The sequence below is a fragment of the Sphaerodactylus townsendi genome, linkage group LG08 (assembly GCF_021028975.2).
Source record: "Sphaerodactylus townsendi isolate TG3544 linkage group LG08, MPM_Stown_v2.3, whole genome shotgun sequence".
Lineage (NCBI taxonomy): Eukaryota > Metazoa > Chordata > Lepidosauria > Squamata > Sphaerodactylidae > Sphaerodactylus > Sphaerodactylus townsendi.
The window spans coordinates 61,819,289-61,844,090 of NC_059432.1; the positions used below are offsets into that span (position 1 = coordinate 61,819,289).

Below are 24,802 nucleotides of genomic sequence, written 5' to 3' on the forward strand. Positions count from 1 at the left end.
TAAATTTCTTGAGAGGAGTAAAATTGTCTCAACCAGCAGTGATCCACAGATTTCCCTCCTGGCGTCTACATTCAGTCTTATCGGCTCTCACAAAGCCCCCGTTTGAACCCATCCAAACGGTACACATCAAATGGGTAAGGATGAAGACCTTATTTTTGATCGCCATAACGTCAGCAAGAAGAGTCTCGGAACTGCGAGCTCTATCAGTGAACAGTAAGTCTTGTATCTTTCATAAAGACAGAGTGTGCCTCCGTACGGACCTTACATTTATTCCGAAAGTGAACTCACAGTTTCACGCTCGTCAGGAGATCATCGTTCCAAATTTTATGCCAAATCCCACTCATCCAAAAGATTTATTATGGCACACACTAGATGCGCGCCGCGCCCTAAAAGCGTACATTATCAGAACAGAAAACATTCGAAAATCGGAAAGTATGTTCATAAACATTCACCCTCCCAAATCGGGGGAGCTAATGTCCAAGGCAGCTATTAGCAACACCTTAAAAGCATGCATATGAGAAGCGTACAAAGCTTCTGGTCTCACCATTCCCTCGGGAATCACCGCTCATTCAGTCCATAATGCGGCCGCCAACGCGGCTTTTAGAAATCACGCATCGGTGGAAGACATCTGTAAAGCGGCAACCTGGTCATCCATTTCCACCTTTGTTCGTCATTACAAAATCCAGTCCCTGGCCTCGGCAGAATCAGCCTTTGGCAGAAGGGTTCTGGAGAGCATTATCGGGGACTGATGAAACCCACCCGAGTTCGGGACACTGCTCTGGGAGGTCCCATACAAGATGCCCCACACCTACAGTAGAAGGATCCATTGGATACTCACCGTGAAGGGTCTTTCTACTGTAGGTTAGTGGGGCATCTTGGCCCTCCCTAGTTTCTATTAGTGCCCGATTTTGCTCTCCACAAAAATACGTTTAAAATTCCTTCAGTGAAGTCTGCAGACAGACAGCAGTTTAGGGTTACTGTTCAGCCGTTGTTGTCTCCATGTTACTGTTATATGTTTGCGTTACACGTTTAATACTACTGTGCCAGGCGGGGGAACTGAGGGAAAGCGACCCCGGAGATTGCACAGGAAGTACAAGGATAATTATTTTGTCATTTCCTGCCTCTCTGCAACTGGTGGAGAAGACACCCCATACAAGATGCCCCACTAACCTACAGTAGAAAGACCCTTCACGGTGAGTATCTAATGGATCCTTCTATGTTGTGTTTTGTTGGGGGAGTTGTTTCATAGACTTTTGGGGTGCTCCTATTGATTTTTAAAACTTCAGTTATTGCCACAGGTTCAGGAGGAAATTTCTGACGATATTTTAATAATAGTTAACTGTAGGTGAGGGTAAAGATGTAAAATTTCCAGAAATCTTGAAGTCACGGGGGGGGGGGGGGGTTTTGCACAGGAAAAAAATTGCAATATTTGATATATTTAGGGATTTTAAAAGTTATAAATGCTTTAGTTTTATACAAGCAAAATTACAAATATACCCAGTACTTGAGAGAGGACTGCAAGCTGATGCTACCTATGCTATCTTAGTACATGTAGCTTAATTTTTGCTATTTGGTTTGAGAGAGCTAAGTTTTCTTCTGAAGAATTTGTGCAGTTTTTATCCTACCTAAGGAATTTTATCCTACCTGAGGAATTAGTGCAGTTTTTATCCTACCTAAACAGGGTGTAAACAGACATGTGGATAAGGGGGAACCAGTGGACATTGTCTACTTGGATTTCCAAAAGGTTTTTGACAAAGTTCCTCACCAGAGACTATTGAGAAAATTCAGCAATCAAGGAATCAAAGGGGAAGTCCTCCTATGGATTAAAAACTGGTTGAGAAACAGGAAGCAAAGAGTGGGTGTGAATGGGAAATTCTCACAATGGAGAGATGTCGGGAGTGGTGTCCCCCAAGGATCCGTTTTGGGACCAGTGCTCTTTAACCTATTCATAAATGACCTGGAAGTAGGGGTGGCTAGCGTGGTGGCCAAGTTTGCAGATGGTACCAAATTATGTAGGGTGGTGAGAACTGCAAAGGATTGCGAAGAGCTCCAAGCGGACCTTGATAAATTAGGTGAGTGGGCTAAGAAATGGCAAATGCAGTTCAATGTAGCAAAATGCAAAGTGATGCACATAGGGGCAAAAAATCCAAACTTCACATACACGCTACAAGGGTCAGTGCTATCAGTCACAGACCAGGAAAGGGATTTGGGCGTCTTAGTTGATAGTTCCATGGGAATGTCAACTCAATGCATGGCAGCTGTGAAAAAGGCAAACTCTATGCTGGGGATCATTAGGAAAGGAACTGATAATAAAACTGCAAAGATTGTCATGCCCTTATAGAAAGCAGTGGTGCGACCGCACTTGGAGTACTGTGTTCAGTTCTGGTCGCCACATCTCTAAAAGGATATCGAAGAGATAGAAAAAGTGCAGAGAAGGGCAACGAGGATGATTGAGGGACTGGAGCACCTTCCCTATGAGGAGAGGCTGCAGCGTTTGGGACTCTTTAGTTTGGAGAGGAGACGTCTGAGGGGGGATATGATTGAAGTCTATAAAATTATGCATGGGATAGAAAATGTTGGCAGAGATAAATTTTTCTCTCTTTCTCACAATACTAGAACCAGGGGGCATTCATTGAAAATGCTGGGGGGAAGAATTAGGACTAATAAAAGGAAACACTTCTTCACACAACGTGTGATTGATGTTTGGAATATGCTGCCACAGGAGGTGGTGATGGCCACTAACCTGGATAGCTTTGAAAGGGGCTTGGACAGATTTATGGAGGAGAAGTCGATTTATGGCTACCAATCTTGATCCTCTTTGATCTGAGATTGCAAATGCCTTAACAGACCAGGTGCTCGGGAGCAACAACTGCAGAAGGCCATTGCTTTCACATCCTGCACGTGAGCTCCCAAAGGCACCTGGTGGGCCACTGTGAGTAGCAGAGAGCTGGACCAGATGGACTCTGGTCTGATCCAGCTTGCTTGTTCTTATGTTCTTACTCCCTTCTAATTCTTTCCCTCCCCCCTCCATGCAAGGTGGGACAGTAACCGCCTTCTTATTCAAACTGTTGGTAGATGCCTCACAGTGGTCTGATGGAGAGATGAAAAGGTCAGCCATATCAGGTCAAAAGGATAACAGAAGGCAAACGGCTGTTAAGAAGCAATGAAAGCCCCTGCATGCTCCCCTCATGAAGATTAGATATCCTTCTAGGTGCAGAAATGTATCTTGGGTTTAAGAGCTGTATCTAGTGTGCCCATCTTGTCTTCAAAAATGTTTTGCTCATTCAAATAAATGAAGTGTGCCACAGGAGGTTTTTTTCAGTACTCCCCAAAATTTCCAGTTTTACATAGGAAAAATGGGGGGAAAGGTCCTTGGGGGAAAAAAAGAAGGCAGTTAGGGAGTTTTTCTTCCTGAATTTTTCCATTTTTTCTCCCAGGCCTTCACATTTCCAGGTGAGGGTTTAGGTATTTCAGAAAACACAGTGTTGGTTTGGCTTGGCCTCTCTCATTTGACCTGGGTTCTGTTAGGTTTTTCACACTGGCTCCAGGTTTGGCTTGGCTTCTGCAGTTTGGCCCTTTCCGCACAGGCCTCCGGGTGCCCTCATACCGGCAAGAATTCTGCCGGCGTGGGGGTGGAGGCCGTTCGCACGCAAGCATGCGAGCGGCCCCAGCAGAGGCCGGCGCAGGAGAGGCGGCTCCGCATGGAGCCGCCTCTTCCCCGTCCCTCTCTTACTTACCTCGTCACTGTCGTCTCCCTGCTGTCCTCCTAAGCCCCAGCCACGCTGCCCTCCGACCTCCAGGGGTCGGAGGACAGCGTGGGCGGGGCTTAGGAAGACAGCAGGGAGACGACGGCGACGAGGTAAGTAAGAGAGGGACGGAGGAAACAGCGTGTTCCCAGCGGTGCTGTTCGCACCGCGCCGCCGGGAACACGCTGCTTTCTCAAAAACAACCCTTTAAACGGGTGTTTTTGAGGACGGCTTGACGCCGCCCTGAGGGAGGGGAAGGGGAGCCAGGTCGGTGCTGCTGCGTTTCAGCAGCGCCGCCTGTGCGAACGGCGGCCTGGGGGTGCCGTTTTTGCCGTCCCCAGGCCACCGTTTTTGGCCCGTGCGGAAAGGGCCTTTGAGATTGGTTCTGTTTGGTTTGCAATGATGTACCTTGCTTACTTTAGAATCTCTGGTTTGACATTGGGAATGTTGGGCCTGGCATGTGGTTCTCCTAAGATTCTTGGGATTGTTGGTTCTGAAAGGCTTGCTCTTCTGTTTGCACCAATGGTTGCCTTTGTGTATTTAGTTATTGGCTTCTTTTAATTTTACCCCTATACGAAACAATGGAGACAAGTAGGATGGCTGTGGGCATCTTGTTCATGGGTCTGTAGAATTGGATTCCTTGGTCCAATTTGCTTGAAACTTAGGGGTTTTTTTTAAATAGACATTACTAAGTTCCCTACACTTTTGATGTCATTTGGTTTAAAAACGAATACTCTACCTCCCTCTCCCATGAAAAAGTCCTCCATCAGGAATAATGGAACCTGAATAGCTTTGGAATCTCAAAAAACCTTGAACCCAACACAGCATTGAGGGGCCTGAGTATTCCCAAATATGGCATTTTTGCCCTTCCTGAAGTCTGAATAAAAATATCATTTTTTTGGTGCACCTCCCTATTGTTCCCCCCTCCCTTCCCATTTGCTTGTTTGATATTGTGGAAGAATGTTCTAGATAAGGTGAGATGGGAGTCTCTGGTGCAATGCAGTACTGTCTCATCACTGCATGGGGCAAGCAAGGAAGGGAACATTTCATGTGGGGACAGCAACAGAGCTGGCTGGCACATTTAGTGGAAATGTGAGATAAATTCTTAGAACATTCTTATCAGCACTAATGTTGCTGCCTTAATAGGAACTTGGGTAAACTCTCCTTGCTCATCCTTAAGACCATGGCCTAAAAAAACCACCCTCCATCTTTAATATCCAGACTAATGCAGAGCATTGAAGAATACAAAAGGTTGCATGCTGAATTTTTAAAACAATTGCTCCGATTTTGGAAGTTTTACATTGCTTTTCTTTTAGTAGCATGGTGATTGACAGCCCTGCCTCCGACTATTTGGAAATGTTTAGATCAAGAAACACAGGTTGACAGATGCAAATTTATACACTACTGAATTCTCTGTACTACATATCAACATTTGCAGTATATTTTACCTACATCTTGCTGAATTTTATACTGCTTTCTACTCAGTATTCTGTTTAACTGTAGTTGTCCTGATTTACTTATTTACCCTAGAAAATAATGATTTCTGTCACATGAATGCACCTTGCTTCATGTTTCTCTTCATACCCATCATAAATGGGTTCTCTGCCTCTATGATGAGTTATCTGGAGCTAGTCTCTCAAAATGTGAAACGAACGAACTTTCCATCTCTAGTGTCACTCATTCAGGTATCACTGATACAACTTTCTACAGAATGATGACAGCATGGAAACTGATACTAATACGAAACCTGAGTAAGATGTTTGCTAGGTCATAATTTTTACCTTCTCATAAAGTTTCCCTTCTTGTTTCAGGGCTCTCTCAAGGAGAAGACAGTTGAGAATCTGGCAAAGTATGTGGTGAAAGATGTGAGTGTGCAGCTCCTTCGCTTAATGAAATAAGTTGATTTATTTCAAGTAGTTTTAATGAAGACACCCTCCTGCCACTTAAAATTAAAGAAGCTGGACAGAACGTTCTGAGTCTTTTTATTCATTAAATAAACAACAACAACCAAAACTAGGAAAATTTTACTTGGCCCTAAAATATTGTATTGTTTGCTTTAGCAGTTCTTGATGGGGAACAGTTTAACTTCAGCACTTCCTCTTTTTATTTTCTTATCTTTGCTCTCTTTAGGGTCTCCGCTTCATAAAAAGGCTTATGCCTTATCTCAAAAATGTTTCGAAACACAAAAGCTGAAATTAAAGACACAACAACACCAAAACAAAGATGTGGGGAACATTTTGAACTGCCTTTTAGCCCTTGGTATCCTGAGAGGCATTAAGTTGAAACTGTCCTTCATTCTTTATGGGAGTGGTCCTTTTGATGTAGTACAAATACATAAGGAGTATTCCGTAGCACGGAACTAGGCTGTTGCATGCTAAATGAAAATCAGTGTCATTTTGTTCTATAATTATGCTTTAAGGACCCCTTGCTCCTTCAGTCTCATTTTAAAAATGTAAGAGTACACATTATAAAATGGCTTTTGACATCTCTGTTTTGAAAAAGTCTCTTGGAAATAAGGGCTAGCCAAATAGATGCAATTCTGACAGAAGACCTTTCTGGAAGTTTGTTTGTCTAGTGAGTCATGCAAAGCATTTAGCATGAGAAAGGCAACATCCTTTTATCTGAAGCTGTAAAGGCTGTAAGCTTGTACACAATAGAGGTTCCCTTGGTGGTACACTGAATCAGTGGTGCTATATAGGAATGGACAATTGGATACTGCTGACCCTGTAAAATACCTTGTATTTCCAGCACCAGATAGGCGATATCCAGTACTGTTCCTTCCCCCAACACTTTCCAATTCTGATACCATTGAGAGTGGTGACATGCATCAGGAATTCTGTTGCAGAGGCAGAACATCTAGGGAGGACAGAGTGCTCCCTAGTTAGTTAGGAGCACATTCACTCTTTAAATTTTAGAGGGCTGTTATTTTCAGTGGGGATCCCCATTGAAATAATGGTCCTTTAAACATTTAAGACCATGTGTGACAACAACCAGTGGGGGAACGCTAAATAAAGGGCAGTAGATCTGGAGTACAGATGTTACCTGAAATGGTGGGGAATTAGCAAGAGCAGAGGCCGGGCAAGCTCGAGATCTTGGTTGCCTGTGTTTATATAGATCAGCCTTTGCAAGAAATTCCACAGTAAAGCAAATAAAATTTAACAAGTTTATTAAGAGATAATAGGGGTACACAAGGACACAATAATCAGGATTTTGCAAAGCGGCCCTTAATCTTTCAGGACAAAGAGGAGTCCTGTCTTTCCGGGAAAAGACAAGAGACAGACATCAACCATAACGGTTGGGTTGTTAATATATTGGGTTGAGGTATTCGCTTGATGGTCCAAGCTCGGGAGTGCCTGAAAGGGGAAGGTAGCTGAAGAATTACAGTTATTAGAACAATGACAGTGCAAATGAGGCAGTTGTTAAAGAGGTTAGTCAGAAGAAGAAGCATTGGATTAATACAACACTGACTGGAACACTTGGGGTTAACACATTAACATGTCCTTTGTCTCTCCAGAGGTGTATGGTCCAGGGTTGGAGATGAGAACTTTCTTCAGGGCAGAGATATTGTGCTCTCTTAATATCTTCAGGAAGGGTGTGAGATAGGTGCTTTGCATGGCAGATGAGGGTAAGGGCAAGTTCAGACAAGTTTTTACTTACTATATGTCCTTTTGGGTACACTAAGCCAATGCAGAGAATGGGCTCTCCATTTTTACACTGCACTGCTAGGCACCCCAAGGGTTGGCAGACTGGATAGAGGTATCACTGTCTTAAAACAGACACACACACACCCTCGATTGGTTTCACAACACAGAAGCCAGTTCTATTGCCCATTATTTCCAATGGGAAATAGACCTGACCTTTGAGCTCTGAAGGCCAGGCTTCTAAACATAGGAACATGTTGTGGGATAATGGCCAGCTGTTAACTGATATTTTCCTATAGACTTTTGCCTGACAGGTTGCAGACATTATTCTATGGGAAGTAGACCTGCCCTTCAGAGTCTGAAGGCCAGATCTATTTCCAATAGGAAATAATGGTTGACCTCTTCAGAGGCTTGATCTTCTGCCCCTTCTTTTCAGTGTTCTAGAGGTGATTGGTGGTGTGTGGACTCTTTAAGTTGTTCTATGCATCCTTGATTAGCTTGGAAGCCTTTCTTTTTCTCCCTCTACCCCCACTTACAATATTACTTATTTTTAGCAGTAAGCGTGCCTGTCTTGTTACAGAATTAAAACAGGCACTTTACTTGTGCACAACCAGAGGTGGGAACCAACCAGTTCTCAACACTTCTCTAGAAGTGGTTACTAATTTTTATTGAGTGCTGAGAAGGAGTTACTAAAGCAACCTTTCTGCCCAATAGGGACTGGAGGTGCATGTGTACGGCGGCACCACTGTTTGAATCCCACCACCATTGGAACCTATTATTAAAATTTTTGGATCCCACCACTGTGCACAACCATAGTGCTATATATGCATTTTAGTTCTTGGTTTGGTTTATGGTTTATTAGATTTGTATACTGCCCTCCCCCAAAGGGCTCAGGGCGGTGTTATGGAGATATACAGCAATGTTAATCATGTTGCAATCATTTGACATTCAAAGCACATGATACACATTGCTACTTCATTTGAAAGATCTGAAAGGCTCCCACAGGTAAGACCAACTTTCTAATTGTAGTAGCTGGTTGATTATTCAATTTGAATCTTTTTTGTTGTAGGGGAAGCTGCCTCTACTGTTGAGCCGTATGAATGAGGTGGGAAAAGCGTTCCTTGCCACCAACAGTGATTATAAATACACTGACGTAAGTGTTCTTAAAATATGGACATCTGCTTTGAAGTTTTGTTTGGGAGATTGGCTGAAGAATATAATACCTTGAGACCAAGAGTGTGTGGCTCCTAAAACCTAATTTAAGTATTTCTGCCTGACAACTCATTTGTGACCTAGTTCACAAGTACATGAAAAGAGCTATGAAGACATTATTTAATATATTATAAAATTCAATAGTTCTCCAAGTATTAGAATGTGTTTTCCAGAATAATGCTCAACCTTACATTGCTTCTACTGCTCCACTCTCTAATTCAAAAGTTGTAAACAACTAACCTTTTAAAGGAAAGTACAGTGTGAATGTGCTGAATTGGAATGCAATAAAAAATTAAACACTACATATTATGGCGTAGGAGCAGCAGTGGTGTAGTGGCTAAGAGCAGTGGCTAAGAGCAGGTGCATTCTGATCTGGAGGAACCGTGTTTGATTCCCAGCTCTGCCGGTTGAGTTGTGGAGGCTTATCTGGGGAATTCAGATTAGCCTGTACACTCCCACACACCAGCTGGGTGACCTTGGGCTAGTCACAGCTTTTCGGAGCTCTCTCAGCCCCACCCACCTCACAGGGTGTTTGTTGTGAGGGGGGAAGGGAAAGGAGAGAAAGGGGAGGAGAGAAAGGGGGATATAAATCCAAACTCCTTCTCCTCCTCCTCTTCTTCTCCTTCTCCTTCTCCTTCTCCTTCTCCTTCTCCTTCTCCTTCTCCTTCTCCTCCTCCTCCTCCTCCTCTTTGCTTAAAGAGACTCAGTCACTACAGTCTCTTCTAGCTCTCTAAGACCCACTTCTAGAAATTTTGATTGGCTGTTCTCAACATGTTTTATCAGACTAGAACCTTTTATCAATAGTAGTTAATTTTCACTTATTTGTTTATTTGTTCAAAGACCTGAGTTTCCTCACAATCAATCCATTATGCTTATCAATTAATTCTGTTGAATTGTGGTGGGACTCACATACCCTTTCTATATTAACTCCTTTTCCATTTACATTGAAATTTATGCTTAAAAGACTTGAGCTGTGGAGACTTATCTAGTGAACCAGGTTAGCTTGTGCACTCCAACACATGCCAGCTGGGTGACCTTGGGCTAGTCACAGTTCTTTGGAGCTATCTCAGCCCCACCCACCTCACAGGGTGTTTGTTGTGGGAGGGGGGAGGGAAAAGAGATTGTAAGCCCCTTTGAGTCTCCTTGAGAGAAAGGGGGGATATACATCCAAACTCCTCCTCCTCCTCCTTCTTGTTCTTGTTCTTCTTGTTCTTCTTCTACCTCTACTTCTTTACTCCATGAGACTGAAATCGTTTGGCTAATATTTACAGTAGTAATACAGGGTGTTGATGTATAATTTTAATACACTAGCAACCCAGTCCAAATGAGGGGGGATGGGTTTATGGAAATAGCACAACCCTCGTACTAGCGTGTTTGCCAAATGCGCCACAGGGTGGGCAAACTGGGAGGCAGGTGGGTGTCAAGGACCTCACCAGCACATGACTCAGAGGTGAGGCTGGCCCTCAGAGCTGTGGTGGTGTCCAGGAGGATGCCAAAGCAGCTGGGGATGTTCCCAGGGGTGGAGCCGACTTTAGTTGTCTTCTGCTTGGCCTTTTGAGCTGAGAATGGTGACCCAGGGCCTTTGGAATTGCATCACCTGAAAGAGGTTTTCCAGAACCTCACTGTCTTGCTGCACTAGTTGGAAACCTTCCGGAGGCAGCCCAGCAGTGGCACTGTCCCTGACTGCCTTTGGATGGGGCTAATACAGTCTATTCTAGTTTTTTCTATTTGAAGTCCATTATATAGTTACTGTTCAAATTTAATTCATGTGGTGGTTGGTGTATCTAGAATGCATTGTTCTATCTTTAACATGGTGGAATTTGAGAAATTTGATTTGAAAGCTGCAGAGATCTGAAATATAAAATACCATCTTTAATTTGCCTTTCAGAAAATAATGACTTACCTGTTCGATTTTCCACATGGACCAAAGGTAAGTGATAAGAATTGTTGATTAGTACTGTTGTAGTAATATATGCTTTAGCAGCATACTTATCTTTTCTAGGGAGGATAATCCTTATTTTGGATTATTTTGAAAGCTCTTGAATGGTTTGCACTTACATCATTGAATGTTAGGGTAGAAAGACTGTTGATTGCCCTTAAAAACATCAGGCTAAGAAATGCCAGATAAACAGGCTTGTATGAAGGCACCTGTGCCTCTGAGGTGAATATTTGTTAAGTCTGTTCTGACAAATATAGGTAAGATAGATCTTCTATATGATGCCTTGCATGCCAAGTTGACAACTCACTAATTGACACCCTTCTTTCTTTTGATGGCTATGTGATTAGTCTCTGCTTCAGAACTGGACTTAGCCAACACCAAAGTAAACTCATCAGCAATCATTATGAAACATATGTCACTTGAGGTTAAAACAAGGGATGGTTCTGTTTGATCTTTTGCAGCCTGGCAGTTCTCATCGGCCTTGGCAATCATATTTCGACCTCATCCTTGTAGACGCTCGCAAGCCTCTCTTTTTTGGGGAAGGTACAGTCTTGAGGCAGGTGGACACAGTGAGTATTATGTGGAACCAGTGAAGACCAGCAAGGACTTAAGGGATGCATTTCATTTATCCCTTCTACACAATTTCCTTTCCCTTTTTCATTAAGTCCCTGTGGCCGCTTCCCTTTCCCAGCTTCCTTGTCTCTTTCTAGGGTTGCCGATCTCCAGGTGGGGACTGGAAATTGCCTGGAATCACAGCAGATCTCCCTCAACTACAGAAATCTGTTTGACCTAAGTGTTGTCAGCTCCAAGGAATTTCCCTACCTGGCAACCCTACTCAGGCCGAGACCCAGTAAGGTTTCCCTCAAAGGGCAAAATAGACCTAGAAATAGACCTGCCCTCTCCCCCTGCCTTTTTACTTACAGAAACCCAGCTCGGAACACTTTGGTTCATAGAAAGGGCCACTGAGGGAATCTGTTAAAGCTACAGGTGCTCCTTTTATCATTTTTGTGTTTTTAAACCCCAGAATGTATTTTTAAAAAAGATTTCAGGTTTCTTTTCAGGTTTCTAGAAAGATCTGTCTTATCTGTTCACAGCTCCAGTCACCAAATTTAAGTATCCAAAGGTCTGTTCGAATATAAGATGAATGGTTAGATTTCCTAGAGAGAAACATAGTATTAAATACATAGATGATTATTACAATCAGACAATGATCTGGGATGTCCAGGTTTGAATCCATTGCTCTGAAATTTAACAAGTGACCTTTGTCAATTCTCACACTCTCAGCCTAACCTACCTCACAGGATGGTTTTTGTGGAGTAGAAGTTTGGACTGTACAAAATCTTCACCTTTCGTTTTGAAAAGTTTTTTGGCCTCATAGTAGAAAACAAGCAGGAGGAAGTCCAGTGGTTTCCAGCCTCACCCAGCTATTCTTTAGAAATGCAGAGTTACACTTAATCCTTAATCTCCCAAGACAAAAGGGAACTTTGTGTTTTCGGGGAGAGACAAAAGAGGGGTGATCAACTTGAGTGGCAGTACTAAAGTTGATGGGTTAATCAAAATTAATATTTGACACTTAGTGCTAATGGGCCAGGCCAAGGAGTGGCTTGATCCTGGCTGCAAAACAGTGGCAATGTAAATAAGATAGTCTTTGGATAAGGATCAGTCAGAGGAGGAAGTTCTGGTATTAGTGCAATACTTGGGACAACTACACTAGCAAATCCTTTGTCTTAGTGGCTGGCGATGGGAAGCGGGGCTTCCAAGGCAAGGGCATTGGGTTTGCTTTAATCCCTTTATGAAGGGAGCAGTGGCTATTTGTAAGGCAGATATTGGGCCAGGGCAAGACAAGATTTTCTGTGTCCTTATGGGTACACTCGCCAATACAGAGAATGGGCTCCCCATTTTGGCACCCCAAGGGTTGGCAAGATGGGTAGAGATGGTGTTGTAAAAACAGGGTTCTAACATTGTGCAGACTGAGACAAAGGAGCTGCATATTTATACCTTTCTTTTGGATTCCTTGCTCCGTTTCTGTGCTGACAGTGTGTGTGGACATTTTCTTTTTAATAAATGTTTTATCTTTGTTAATTCTGGTAGTTGTTCTCTGGGCCACATAAATCTCCACTGCTCAAGCATGTTATTTAAAACAGGTGCCAGGAGGAGTGGGAATGGTCAGTTGGCAAGTTGCTAATCCCCTGTGGTGTGCAGGTGCAGTTAGCTGGCCCCATGGTAACCATATGGCCCCATCCAAAGGGAGAAGCGGCACACAGTCGCACCGGCGGATTTACCCTTCCGGGGCACTTGCCCCAGTGGAGTGGTGAAACAGCCAGTATACAGCCAGCACGGCCCTTTCTGGTGCTGGGGTAGGATGCCAGTGTCCCAGTTCTCCTACCGCCAGCCATTGGTGCAGTGGGGGGTAGACCGAGGGCATGCCCGTGGGAGGAGCTGATATTATTCAGTTCCCTCTGGTGATCGGGACTTGAGACTTATGACATTCTTGTAGTCTGTTGTGCCACATAGAGGCTTCTCAGTGGCTGGGAGGCTTTTTTGCTTTGCAAGCCTCCCCATGCGGCTTGGAAGCATCTTTGGGGATGGCTGCAGTGTAACTGTGGCCAGTTACCTGGCCTCTTGGATGGGGTTGCCTGAATAACAACACAAGGAAGGGAAGCCAAGAGCACTGGTTCTTTCAGCAGGTAATTCCTACAAGAGCTAAAACTGAAAAATAGGAAATGAACTCTTCAAGAGTCAGGAAAGCTTGGAGAGTGGTGTGGTGTTGGGCTGGTGCCTAGATGTCTCAGACAGGACAAAGGCTGTTCCACCACAGTTCATAAATCAGACACTGTAATGGCATTTAAAAAAGCAAGTCTAGTTGGTCCTCATTACATACAATAACAATGTTAAGATATAAAATATGCACTTGAGATCTAGTTGAGATCTTTCCATCAGTGCTGTACCACAGTTGCCGCAAGTATAAATGGAGGAAGGGAGAGCAGTGTTATAACCATGTTGAATGCCATTAGAGAGAAAAGTGTGGTATAAATATCTAGATAAATAAAGCATGAACACGGAATTCTAGATTCCTTCCCTTTTGATATTCATTGACTACTTCGATCTAGATATGTTTGTAGTTAATTTTGGGTTACTTGATTGAAACAGAATGAAAATAAGCTGTGGTTTTATGAATTAAAACTGCAGCATTAAGTATTTCACCTGGATGCACTGAAAGGAACTAAATTAAGCACAGCAATAATATTGCAATTATGGCCTGAGGAAAGAGCGTTGCATTTAGATTAACTCTGTTACTCCTTCCCCTCAGCTGGTTATTTCACTGGGGAGGCAGCATAAGCCACAGTGCCTGATAATGTTTTTAGTGATTTGGGAATGTGCTTCATTGTATGCCTTACTCCTATGAATTTAGTTAAAGCTGTGCTATTAATAATTTTTCTTCAGCTAAATTCTAATCTTCAACCTGGCAAGTGGGCAGAGCACTAACACACATTGTTGACTAGGCAATTACCACCGGCCCTTTTCCTATAACTATGGATGTACAAGTTTGTGGTGGCCTTTGGTTTTTCTACTTGTCCCTGTTTTATCAAAGAAAAGTAATAATGCATTACATGTTTGAGCAGGAGGAATCTAGGGTTATACTGAAATTAGTGTCTCTTTCGCAGGTTACTGGAAAGCTGAAAATCGGTACTTACACAGGTCCCCTGCAACATGGAATTGTCTACTCTGGGGGTAAAGTGGAAATTAGAATATTGATTATTACCTGAATGGGACAAAGATTTTGGCTTTTTGATCTTCCTTCCGTTGGGGTTTTTATGTTCTGAAGATTTTCTATGGGGAAAGATCTCCATCTTCAAAAAGTATTATTTGATGTATCTAAATGGAGACTTTTTTTTTTAGCATAGTTTGCCAAGGTTAACTATTCTTAGCATGCCTCAGGTCTTCTGCCATCTCAGTGGTGTGGTCACTTTTAAAGTGGTGTGGTGGTCACTTTAGAAGCACAGGAACTCTTCATGATGTCACACAGCTAACCTTGAGTAAGGCCATACAACAAAAAATGAATTCCGTTTTTTCAGTTCCAGCAATGGCTTCTGCTGTTTGTTTGCAGAGGAGAGGCAGCAGGGGCAGAGTTGGTGACAGTGGTAGAAGTTGTGATTAGTAGTGGCTCCCAGTTGTCTTTCCCTACTTGTCAGTGGCTGCAGAAGAGAGGCAGCTGTGGGCAGGGCTGACCGGGGAGGGGAGGGGGGGGGCAGAAGCAGCTCTCAACTGCCTGCAGGGGAGACCTAGTGATGGGGCTGGAATCTCCATCAGCTCTGTTCAGTTGGCTTCTTCCCTACCTGTTCAAAAGAGGTGTACATTGTCTATGCACTTCTTTGTTTGGGAGGGCGGATTAACCCCCAAACATTTGAAGATTTTCACACTTTTCTGTGAATGCGAGCTTTGCTTTTCTGAATGAGAACTCTTGGGTTGGGTGTAACCCCAGGGACTTCATTCTACACTGCACAGGTCAAACAAGTCACATGGTGTCTTTCAGAGAACCATGGATAGCTCTCAAATGAGACTCTTTTGTGTTGGAGTGTGACACTTAGTAGAATATGCCATGGTCCTTTACTTGTTTAGATTGTAGTCACTTATGAGATCACAGTATAAGTACAAGGATGTAGTATGTGTGTTGTACTAGTTTACTATACCTGTGTGTAAAAGTTAAAGCAGCCCTGCAGAACTGCTAGGCTAGAGCATGCTAAGAATGGAAGCTTAAATTTTTTTTTGTTCTTTATATTAAAACTTGGTATACAGTGTAAAGATGTCTAATCCAAGAGCATCTTTATTTTGGGGAAGGGCAAAATAAACACCTAAAACCCCCTGAGAGCTGAGTCCACAATCTTCAGCTTGGTAGTAATAGTCCTTTGTTTATCGTAACAGCCAGAAACCAAGGTGAATCTCACTCCTCAAGCTTCCAACCTTCCTGGGAGCACAAATAAGAAAGTCACCCCTGCAAGATAGACCACTTGCAGAGAGAGATTCACACAAAAAATTAATCTGGTGGGTAGAGCCACAAGGGTCTAGGACTGGATTTAGATTGAAGCCACCTAAAGACAACACGACAAAATAAGATTAAAGGTAATTTATTAAAATTGTGCAAGGATACAAACAAAAGAACAAGATGTTACCATTCCATCTGTAAGCCTTCAGCTTCCAAAGGTCACTCTGTGCAGAGCAGGAATACTAAGGTGTGAGGGAACCATAATGCCAGGCACCAAAAACATACTTTTCAAGATCCAAAATGGTGAATCAAGGAACCATAGTGAAAGGTACCAAGAAGCTCATTTTGGTAGGCTGAATAACCTTTATGGGAAGAATTTTTGAGGTGTTTAGGGCACAATGACCAATCAAATCCGCACCCGGTGATCTAAGGCAATCACACAGTTCTGTGGTCAACCAGGTGACCTTAAGAGTCAGAAGGAGATAACAAGGTAGGATTTATTCTGCAGCCATAAACACTCCCTTCTCATGATGACACAGCAATAATTTCATCAGCTTTGTTCAGGGGTCTGGAACGTGCAGCTCCAGGGTTGCATGTGGCTCTTTCAGCCTTATACTGTGGCTCCACGTGGCCTGGAGGTCGGAGGGTAGCATGGGCGTGTCCCTCCAGAGCAGCGCTGGAAGGAAAGGTGACTGGAGGGGCCGAACCGGAGGCAGCTCCGTGTGGAGCCGCCTTTCCGGCTCAGTAGATCTTCAGGGCCGTGGAAAACGGGTCTAAATGGCTCTTTGGGTGATAAAGGTTGCCGACCCCTGGTTTAGTTAGTTGGAATGTGGTGCTGTGATTCTGTGGCCTTGGCAACCTAGGGAGTCAAGCCTTAGACCTCATTTTACTCCCAACACCTGGTCCCTTTTCAGTTTCTAAAGATGAGCTTCACTACATTACAAGCAGCACAGTTAAATTCCTTGCTTATTTGAATGTCAGCCTTAAGCCTGAACCAGTGTTTGAAAGAACAAGAAAGTGTATAGTGGAACCTGGTTTTTTGACCTGCCTTGCTGTAATAGTCTGGTGGGAGTTGCCTTTTCTCATTTACAGTTATTGAATCTACCTTCCTTCTTACCTATCAGGCTCCTCTGATACAATCTGTGATCTTCTGGGGGCCAAAGGTAAAGACATTTTATACATTGGAGATCACATCTTTGGAGATATTCTGAAGTCCAAGAAACGTCAGGGGTGGAGGACCTTTCTAGTGATTCCAGAACTGGCACAGGAGCTTCATGTCTGGACAGACAAAAGCTGTAAGTAATGAGCTGTCTCGATCCCAGCTTTTCACTGAGAATTGATGTAGCTTAAATTGGTGTAGGTTAGCTGGGAAAACACTTTCTTAGTGGGTATTTATAGACATGAAAAGATGATCCATGCTAATGGGACTGCTATAGATTATTGTACATATTCCTTTCTTTGGGCTGGGAGTCATTAAACTCCTTCTGTCAATCATGTTGGTGCTGTTGCTGACCTATGTCAGTTAGTGCGCTTAGACTGGGGTGTATAGAGCTGCACATCTCAGTAGAGAGCCAGGAATGGAAGCTGCAACCTCAGAGTCCATGAAAATTTCCCAAACTGAACTCCTATATCTACTATTTTCTCCCAACAATTTATAAAAGGCTGGCCTATTTTTCTGCTGTGGAATAGAAATAGTTATTTCCCCCCTTATGGCTGCTACCACCATTCAGAAAGTGACAATGAAAGTTTTTCACAGACACTTTATTTATTTGAATTGTCAAATTAGTTTTACTGAGATATACCGAGTAGCATTGCTTCATAAACCAGCAGCAGAATCCGTAGTAATATGCATTTATCTCAGTACTGGAAAGGGGGCTTTGCTTTAGTTCATTTCCACTGTAATGGTGTCCTGTTACTTTTCTCATCCAGCCCTTTTTGAAGAACTTCAGAGTCTAGACATCTTCTTAGCAGAGCTATACAAGTAAGTATTTGAATGCTTTCCCCGGAATGAAACCAGTAGTTCAGTTAGGGGTTGGATTCTCTTTCTCTTATGAGTGACTGTCAGAAGGAGGTGGAGGAGAGAACCATATCTTCAGATCAAACTGAAAGCCTGCCAGTGCAAGTAGCCTTTCTTAACTGGTGTTTCCTCTCTCAAGCCTTCTGGTATTTCTGTTCAATATGCTCAGTGGTAATTATTTTATCTGTTTCCACTAGACATTTGGACAGTAGCAGCAATGAGCGCCCTGACATCAGTTCCATCCAGAGGCGTATTAAGGTATGATGGACAGAATTTTTTATTTACCCCTTGCTGGTTCCTTTTCCCTAGAACTTTAGCAAAACTATTTCTGAGGTGAAGTATCCTGCAACAGTGTCATGGTAAAGTGTTAATATTCTGTGGCATTTTATTACACGTGGGAGGAACCTCAGTGTACGGAAATGATTTCTGCAGTTACTGCTAAAATAAACTAGATTTTTTGTGATACATTAAAGGCTAACAAAATGTCATTCTGAACTAAGCTAGTGTAGACAGGAACCTTCTTTTCCACATTTAATGAATGGCCCTTCAGTATGCTAAAAGGCTGCTTACCCTGAAGGATCTCTAGTGATAGCATTCATATTCCAGATCCTGCTGGCAAGTAGAACCTTCCCAGTGGAAACTCACTGATTTTTCCATTAGTTTCCCAGGGTACATATGCTATTATTGTTAGAAGGTCAAATAACTGCCATTGGAAGACTGTATTGTTTCAGCTGCATTTGGAACAGAAATTAGCTCCCTCCTAGGTTAGACCGGCCATGCTTCTGTAACTCCAAAGTGCTTTATGTGGGCCAGCCCATGAAAACTATTTGGAAGTTTCAGTTATTACAGAATGAGACTGCTTGCAAATGAAACCCAAAGGCCACATCCACCATTCTGCCAACTGTACACTGGCTGTAATGTGAAACCTAATTCAGAATACATATGCACACAATGGGTTAAACCTTCCTTTGTCACTCCTGCAGCACAGGATAGAGCCAGTGTAGTGTAATGGTTAAAATGTTAGACGAGGATCAGGGAAACCCAGGTTTGAATCCACACTCTATCATGGAAGTTTGCTGGGTGACCTTGGGCCAGTCAGAAGCTCAGCCTAACCAGCTTCACTGTGAAGTCTGTGAAGATAAAATGGAGACGAGAACAGTGTAAGCTGCTGTAGGTCAGAGAAAGGTGGGATGTAAATGAAGCAAATAAATAAATGATAGTGTAATTTGAGGCTAGGATCCTATATTTTTCCACATCATCTAGCTGCTCCTGTTTCTTAGTAGGTCTTGTAGATGGAGCGGCTGCTTCACTGAAGTCAGTGAGAAGTCCTTGCAGAAAGGAGAGTTCTTCCTCAGGGAATTGCTAAATCAAGGCAAATGTCTCTAACTTGCTCTCTGATTGTAGAAAGTGACTCATGATATGGACATGTGCTATGGAATGATGGGAAGCCTGTTCCGGAGCGGCTCCCGACAGACACTGTTTGCCAGTCAGGTGATGCGCTATGCAGACCTTTATGCAGCATCTTTCATCAACCTCCTATATTACCCCTTCAGTTATCTCTTCAGAGCTGCCCATGTACTGGTAAGTCCGAAATTCTTGGAACCATACTGTAGGTTGATACTAACCCCACTTGACATGTGTGGACCCTGAAAAGGCCATCTCTCTAGATCAGGGTTCTGCAACCTGCAGCTCTCCAGATGTTCATGGGCTGATGGGAATTGTAGTCCATGAACATCTGTAGAGCTGCAGGTTGCAGACCCCTATTCTAGATCCATGGAGCAAACTCTCCCTGCATTCTGTAATGATAAGTGTTCAGAGAAGCCTGAGCTAAAGAATATTCCCAAACTGTAACAGGTAAGTAATATGATAGGCAGCACTACAGAGAGATGTCACAGCTTCTTCTTGTACTACTTCTGCTGGCCATCTGGATGATATAAAGCCATGTTATTTCAGTGGGCCACTGGAGGCTAGCCCCTGAGCATTGGGTGTTTGCGGGCTGAGTCTTCATTGGTTTGGGTTCTGATTACTTTATGGTGGTTATATTTTTTAATGTATTTTATATTTTTTTGAGCTGTGTTATATGTAGAAGCAGCAGCATAACTATTTTTCCCATAATAATATGGCAATTTACATGGTGTCTTGCATATTATACAGTTGCAAAAGGGGAACTCCTACAGCAAGGGAAATCCTTCACTGTCCCCCTTTATGCTGGTCCCACTTTCTTTCCCTTTCTCTAGATAATGTCTCTTTCCATTCTCTTGCTCCAGCTGAGCTGCCTGCCTGCTAGGCTGGTTATTATTTCTGGCTGCTCAGCCACCTACTCAGTCTTCCTTCCCTCATATGCTTGCTGGTATGGCAAATTGTGAGGAGAAGCAGGCATTAAGAAGGGGGCAAACAGCATCTATGAATGTTACCACCCCCAGTCCAGTTCACTGATCAATAGATACTTCACCTTGTCTCCCTCTGCAGATGCCACATGAGTCAACTGTGGAGCACACTCATGTAGATATCAACGAGATCGAATCACCAATGGCCACACGCAACCGCAGTTCAGTGGATTTCAAAGATTCTGACAAACGACACCAGTTGACCCGATCTGTTAGTGAAATCAAACCTCCTAATCTCTTTCCTCAAGCTCCCCAAGAGATCACACATTGCCACGATGAGGATGATGATGAAGAGGAGGAGGAGGAGGAGGAGGAGGAGGAGGAGGAAGAAGAAGAAGAATAGAGAGGAAATTTGGATGACAACACACAGCATGACTGTAGCAGTGATTGACAGGAACAGATTCCACTTCAAAGGTCTGGGATTAGGGTTAGGGATGATAACCAAATCAACACTAATGTATTCCAGATGTCAACAAATTTGTACTGGAGAAGGTCGGACCAGACACAGGTGCCTAACTGCACTGCTCCACCTGTAGAACATGGGAGAGGGGATGCCTGTGTGTTTGGCCCCTTCTACTGATTCATTAATTTAAAACTGCCTCCCAAGGGATGGTTTGCTTTTATTTCAGTGAGGCTGCTGTAGGCCCTGCAGCACCCCCAATGTTTTAGTATCAGTTCATCACAGGAGCTAGTACCTCTTGAGCCTCAGTCTTAGGAGAAAGAAGTATCCTAATACTGGATGCATGGAAATGGCAGTAATTCCAGGACTGATTCTACCCCTGTCAAGCACAACTTGATTTTTGAAATGGTTTATTCTCTAATCTCATTATAATGGGGTTCTGCTTCTGGTCTTTTTCTGTATCTGGTGGTTTTAAAATACTGTCACGCTACATACTTTTAATTATATAGCTAGTTTGCCTGCTGAAATTCCAAAGTTTATATTATCTCCATCTCTGGCATGAAGTGCATGTGTTCTAGGACCTTCTCAAATGAGTCCTTGTGCCATGTGCTTGTGTTCTGGCAAGAGATTCCTAAACAGCAGTACATCTAATACTTGTAAAAAAACCAAACCGTTTTTGGAGAGGAAAGAAGTGTCTATATCACCTTCCCAGGCCTTACTGTTGTAATGCCATGAACTTGGAAGAGTATCCTGTAAGCTTCTAAGGTCAGCTGGCAGCCACTCTAATTTCTGATGTGGAATCCTAGCAAATAGAAATGCAGGGTCCAGATATTTGGACAAAGAGGATGCAGTCACCTTCTCTGGGATGTTCCTTGCTAGGGCCACTCTTCACCTGCATTCCAAGAATGAGAGGCCCTCAACATTTGCCTTGTTGTTTATACTTGGATCTTAGGCCTGGTATGTTATCCTGTCCTTGACTTCTGTTAAGTCAAAAGACACGTTTCCTCCTAATTATCCTGTATTATTTCTGGCTGCTCAGAAAGAGAGCCTGCTTCCATCTTTGTTCAGGCAGGCAGTATATACTGTTTCCTGGGGTACAACTCATCCCATATCATACTGTGCCATTCAGGTATAGAAGATAGAAAAATATGCCCTATTTTAAGATACTTGATCTCTAGTTTGAATCTGCTAACTGTAATTTTCTTCCCTTATTAAAGTACATTGAACTGCAAATCAGCAGGACAATCTGATGTTGCTGTAGTAGATCTACAAATTAATAAATCATGAGGTTTCATAACTAAGTGCGATTATATATAACCAGAAGATGTTGAAGAGCACTATATCCATCACAGTATTGTCATGCATGGCTGCTGGATAATATAGTCAGGGAGAGAGTCTGTAATAATGTGATAAAATATTCATAATTATACTTTTCAGGGAATGGATGTTAAGCTGGTCTAGTCTAGTCTATTCATGAAGTTAAGCAACAGTTACTGGAACATCAGTTTTGTGAGTCTGAAAAATTGGGAATTTGGATAGCCCTCATTTGTAAGAAAGCTGCTATTTCCTAGAGCAACCCAAAATGTGTAGCTGAAAGAGAGAAAATGTTTGTGGGTTAGTCTTCCATGGAGCAGTTCTTGTGTGGGGTTAATTGACTGAACATAAACCAATTTGGGGGGGGGGGCACTAGTGGGGTTATATCTTACAAGGCAATAGTTTTCCGACTGTTGTGGACACTTTAGGGTCAACTAAACAATTCACTTAAGAGTGACAGTCTCCTTATTTGCCATGGTTTATTGTGGTATATTCACAGCTGATATACAATTCAGACTCTAATTATATGGCTATTGAGTTGATATATTTCACGCCAAAGTTGTAAAGCAGATTGAAAAGATCAGGGAAGGGGAAGAGTAGCATTTATTAGAGGTGCAACTGAAATAGATATTTTTAAACAGCTGTGTTGTAATATTCATTTTACTTACGTTGTGCTATGCAGTGGCTAGAACTACTTATTCTCTAGTGTTCACAACGTCATGTATTAGTTTGGATTCTACCAAAGAAAACTCTTCTTTAAAGTAGTGCTTATTTAAGTTTCCTAAGTTTTTAAAGTTGAGAGAATCTTTCTGAGAAATATGCAGTTCTATTGTCTAGTTAACTGCTATTGAGAGATTGACTGTTGAGCTGCATCTTAGGTGGTTTTCCACGGCTGACCATGGAACTACATTTCACATTGCATTATAAATCTCCCCTGATGACATAAAAGCAGGTAAACGGTGCAAGGAGGACAGTGTACCCCCCCACCATCCCTATAGTTGGATTCTGTTAAGTAATATAGTTGAGGAACTACATACCATTTTACCCTGAAGCCCAAACCTGTAGAACAGTATCTATCATGTCAGCTAAGGAAGCATCACAGCGTCTGCTATGTTCAGAAGAAAAGTGCATATTAGATCTGTGGTGGAACAAAAACTTTTCTAACTAACCAAAATGATCACAGACACTGGAACATGCATGTCTTTATGCCAAGAGCAGAGCTGGGTTGGATAGCCCTCATAGCCTCTCCCTCTTTTCTACTTCCTTCTCTCCTTTGCACCCAGATGCTACCTACATTTTTTTGTCCCTCTGTCTTAAATTTTCTAGCTTCCTCTCTCCACAGCAGCCTATTTTTAGGAAAATTGTGGCCCAGTTGTGCGGTGCCAGTCACTGGGCAAAACCCACTGGCAAGTATAAGGGGGGTGGGAATCTTACTTTCTTCTGTATCCTTCTCCCTGCCCTCTTTCCATCATCTTGGCAACTCCCATATCCTCTCCCCTTTCTCTGCCTCATTCTCTCCTTCTCAGCCATTTCCCAACTTACCTTTTATCTGCTTCCCATCTTCAACTATATTATTAATTTACCAATTGCAGAGTGGGGACCAAAATAGCTTACATTATTCTCCTGTCCCCCTTTTTATCCTCACAACACCCCTGTGAGGTAGGTTGGATGAAACTATGGGACTGGCCCAAAATCATGCAGTGGGCTTCTGCAGCAAGATGGAAATTGGAACCTGGATCTCCTAGATTGTGCTGTGAAGCTCTAACTGTTATACTGCAATGGCTTCATAGAGTGGCTTCCATTGAACAGTAGCATGCAGCCAGGCCTAGTTGAGTCACGCACGTCAGGTGATATTAAGTCACTTGCCCCTGGGAGAAAGTGGGGATTTGTCCCCTGCCTCTTCCCTCCCCAAACGCTGATCTTCTCAGACTCTACCACAAAATCTTGAGGAATTTCCCAAGCTGACAGCCCTAGCCAGGCCTGGCCCTGGTAAGTCCTCCCTCATAGGCCAAAATAGGCCTGGAAAGGGCCTTGTCCTTTTACTCACAAAAACTGAAGCCTGGAATGCTACGGTTGCCTAGCAACAGCCACTGTGTGAATCTGTTGCTTAAAGCTACGGGTGCTCTTTTTATCCCCCCCCCCCCCATATATATATACATTTTTAGATTTCATGTTTTTTCACATCTCAGGTTTATAGAAAGATCTGTTTCACCCCTTCAGAGCTCCAGTCACCAGGTTTAAGAATCCAAAGATTCGGCTGACTTTATTTGAATCTAAGGCCCCTTCCGCACACGCAAAATAATGCGTTTTCAAACCACTTTCACAACTGTTTGCAAGTGGATTTTGCCATTCCACACAGCTTCAAAGAGCACTGAAAGCAGTTTGAAAGTGCATTATTCTGCATGTGCGGAATGAGCCTAAGATTTGAAACTTACTGCAAGTATAAGATTAGTTTCTGTTAATCTGAATGCTCAATGCCAGAAACTAAACTTGTGGTTATTAACTGTTAGGTGGCCTTAAGCCCATTCATTTCTGTTGTCTTGACACACCACTTTTAGATAACAGTCACAGTGTATGCAAAGTTCAAAAATTAATTTCTTTTGGAAAGTAGAGATGGAACTGAATCCTGATGTTCAAATGCCTGGGACTGTCAGATTTGTTATGTTTGCTTATAGCTGCAGTAGGTAGGAATGTACATTGGAGACTGCTAGACCAGGATGAACTTTGCATTTAGGTCAGTAGGGCATATTCTGTTCTTGAAGACAGACTATTACGTAAACAGCACAGGCTATTAAGCTGTTGGTTGGTTGGTTTTTTTTACTTTTGATGTGCTGCTGTGTATACATATTGGACCTTTGTATTGAATTTCTACTAAAGCACTGTTTGTTATAATATTTAGCTGTTATAATGTTAGGACTAGCTAAAAATATTCCCCAGAATTTATTTAAACCATCAGCAAGACCATTTAAAGCTGAACAAGTTTACGTCTCCCTGCCCCCTTACTAGGGGAAAAGCAGCCACTTCTAGCCACTGGATTGTTCCTGTAATCTTTAGAGCCTGTTTCACCACAGAGTTTGGCTGACATCTCAGTTGTACTGCACTGTTCTTATATGGGATGTCACCCCAGCCAACTTTTCCTTCTCCTCTTAATGTGTTAGGCAC

At 42.9% G+C, this 24,802-nt stretch overlaps 1 protein-coding gene across 6 annotated transcripts in view; it reads left to right on the forward strand.

Moving 5' to 3' along the window:
* The window catches only part of NT5C2 (5'-nucleotidase, cytosolic II), an 80,367-nt gene extending 58,744 nt beyond the window's left edge, over positions 1–21,623 (forward strand). For all 6 annotated transcript variants that reach the window (XM_048505053.1, XM_048505052.1, XM_048505056.1 and 3 more), the window contains 10 exons: positions 5,558–5,611; positions 8,457–8,540; positions 10,488–10,529; positions 11,000–11,107; positions 14,204–14,270; positions 16,647–16,817; positions 17,452–17,503; positions 17,737–17,797; positions 18,944–19,120; positions 20,009–21,623. In XM_048505053.1, the coding sequence (XP_048361010.1) occupies positions 5,558–5,611; positions 8,457–8,540; positions 10,488–10,529; positions 11,000–11,107; positions 14,204–14,270; positions 16,647–16,817; positions 17,452–17,503; positions 17,737–17,797; positions 18,944–19,120; positions 20,009–20,269 (1,077 nt within the window). In that variant the 3' untranslated portion in view covers positions 20,270–21,623. The remainder of the gene's footprint in view (positions 1–5,557; positions 5,612–8,456; positions 8,541–10,487; positions 10,530–10,999; positions 11,108–14,203; positions 14,271–16,646; positions 16,818–17,451; positions 17,504–17,736; positions 17,798–18,943; positions 19,121–20,008) is intronic.
* The last annotated feature ends 3,179 nt before the right edge of the window (positions 21,624–24,802 follow it).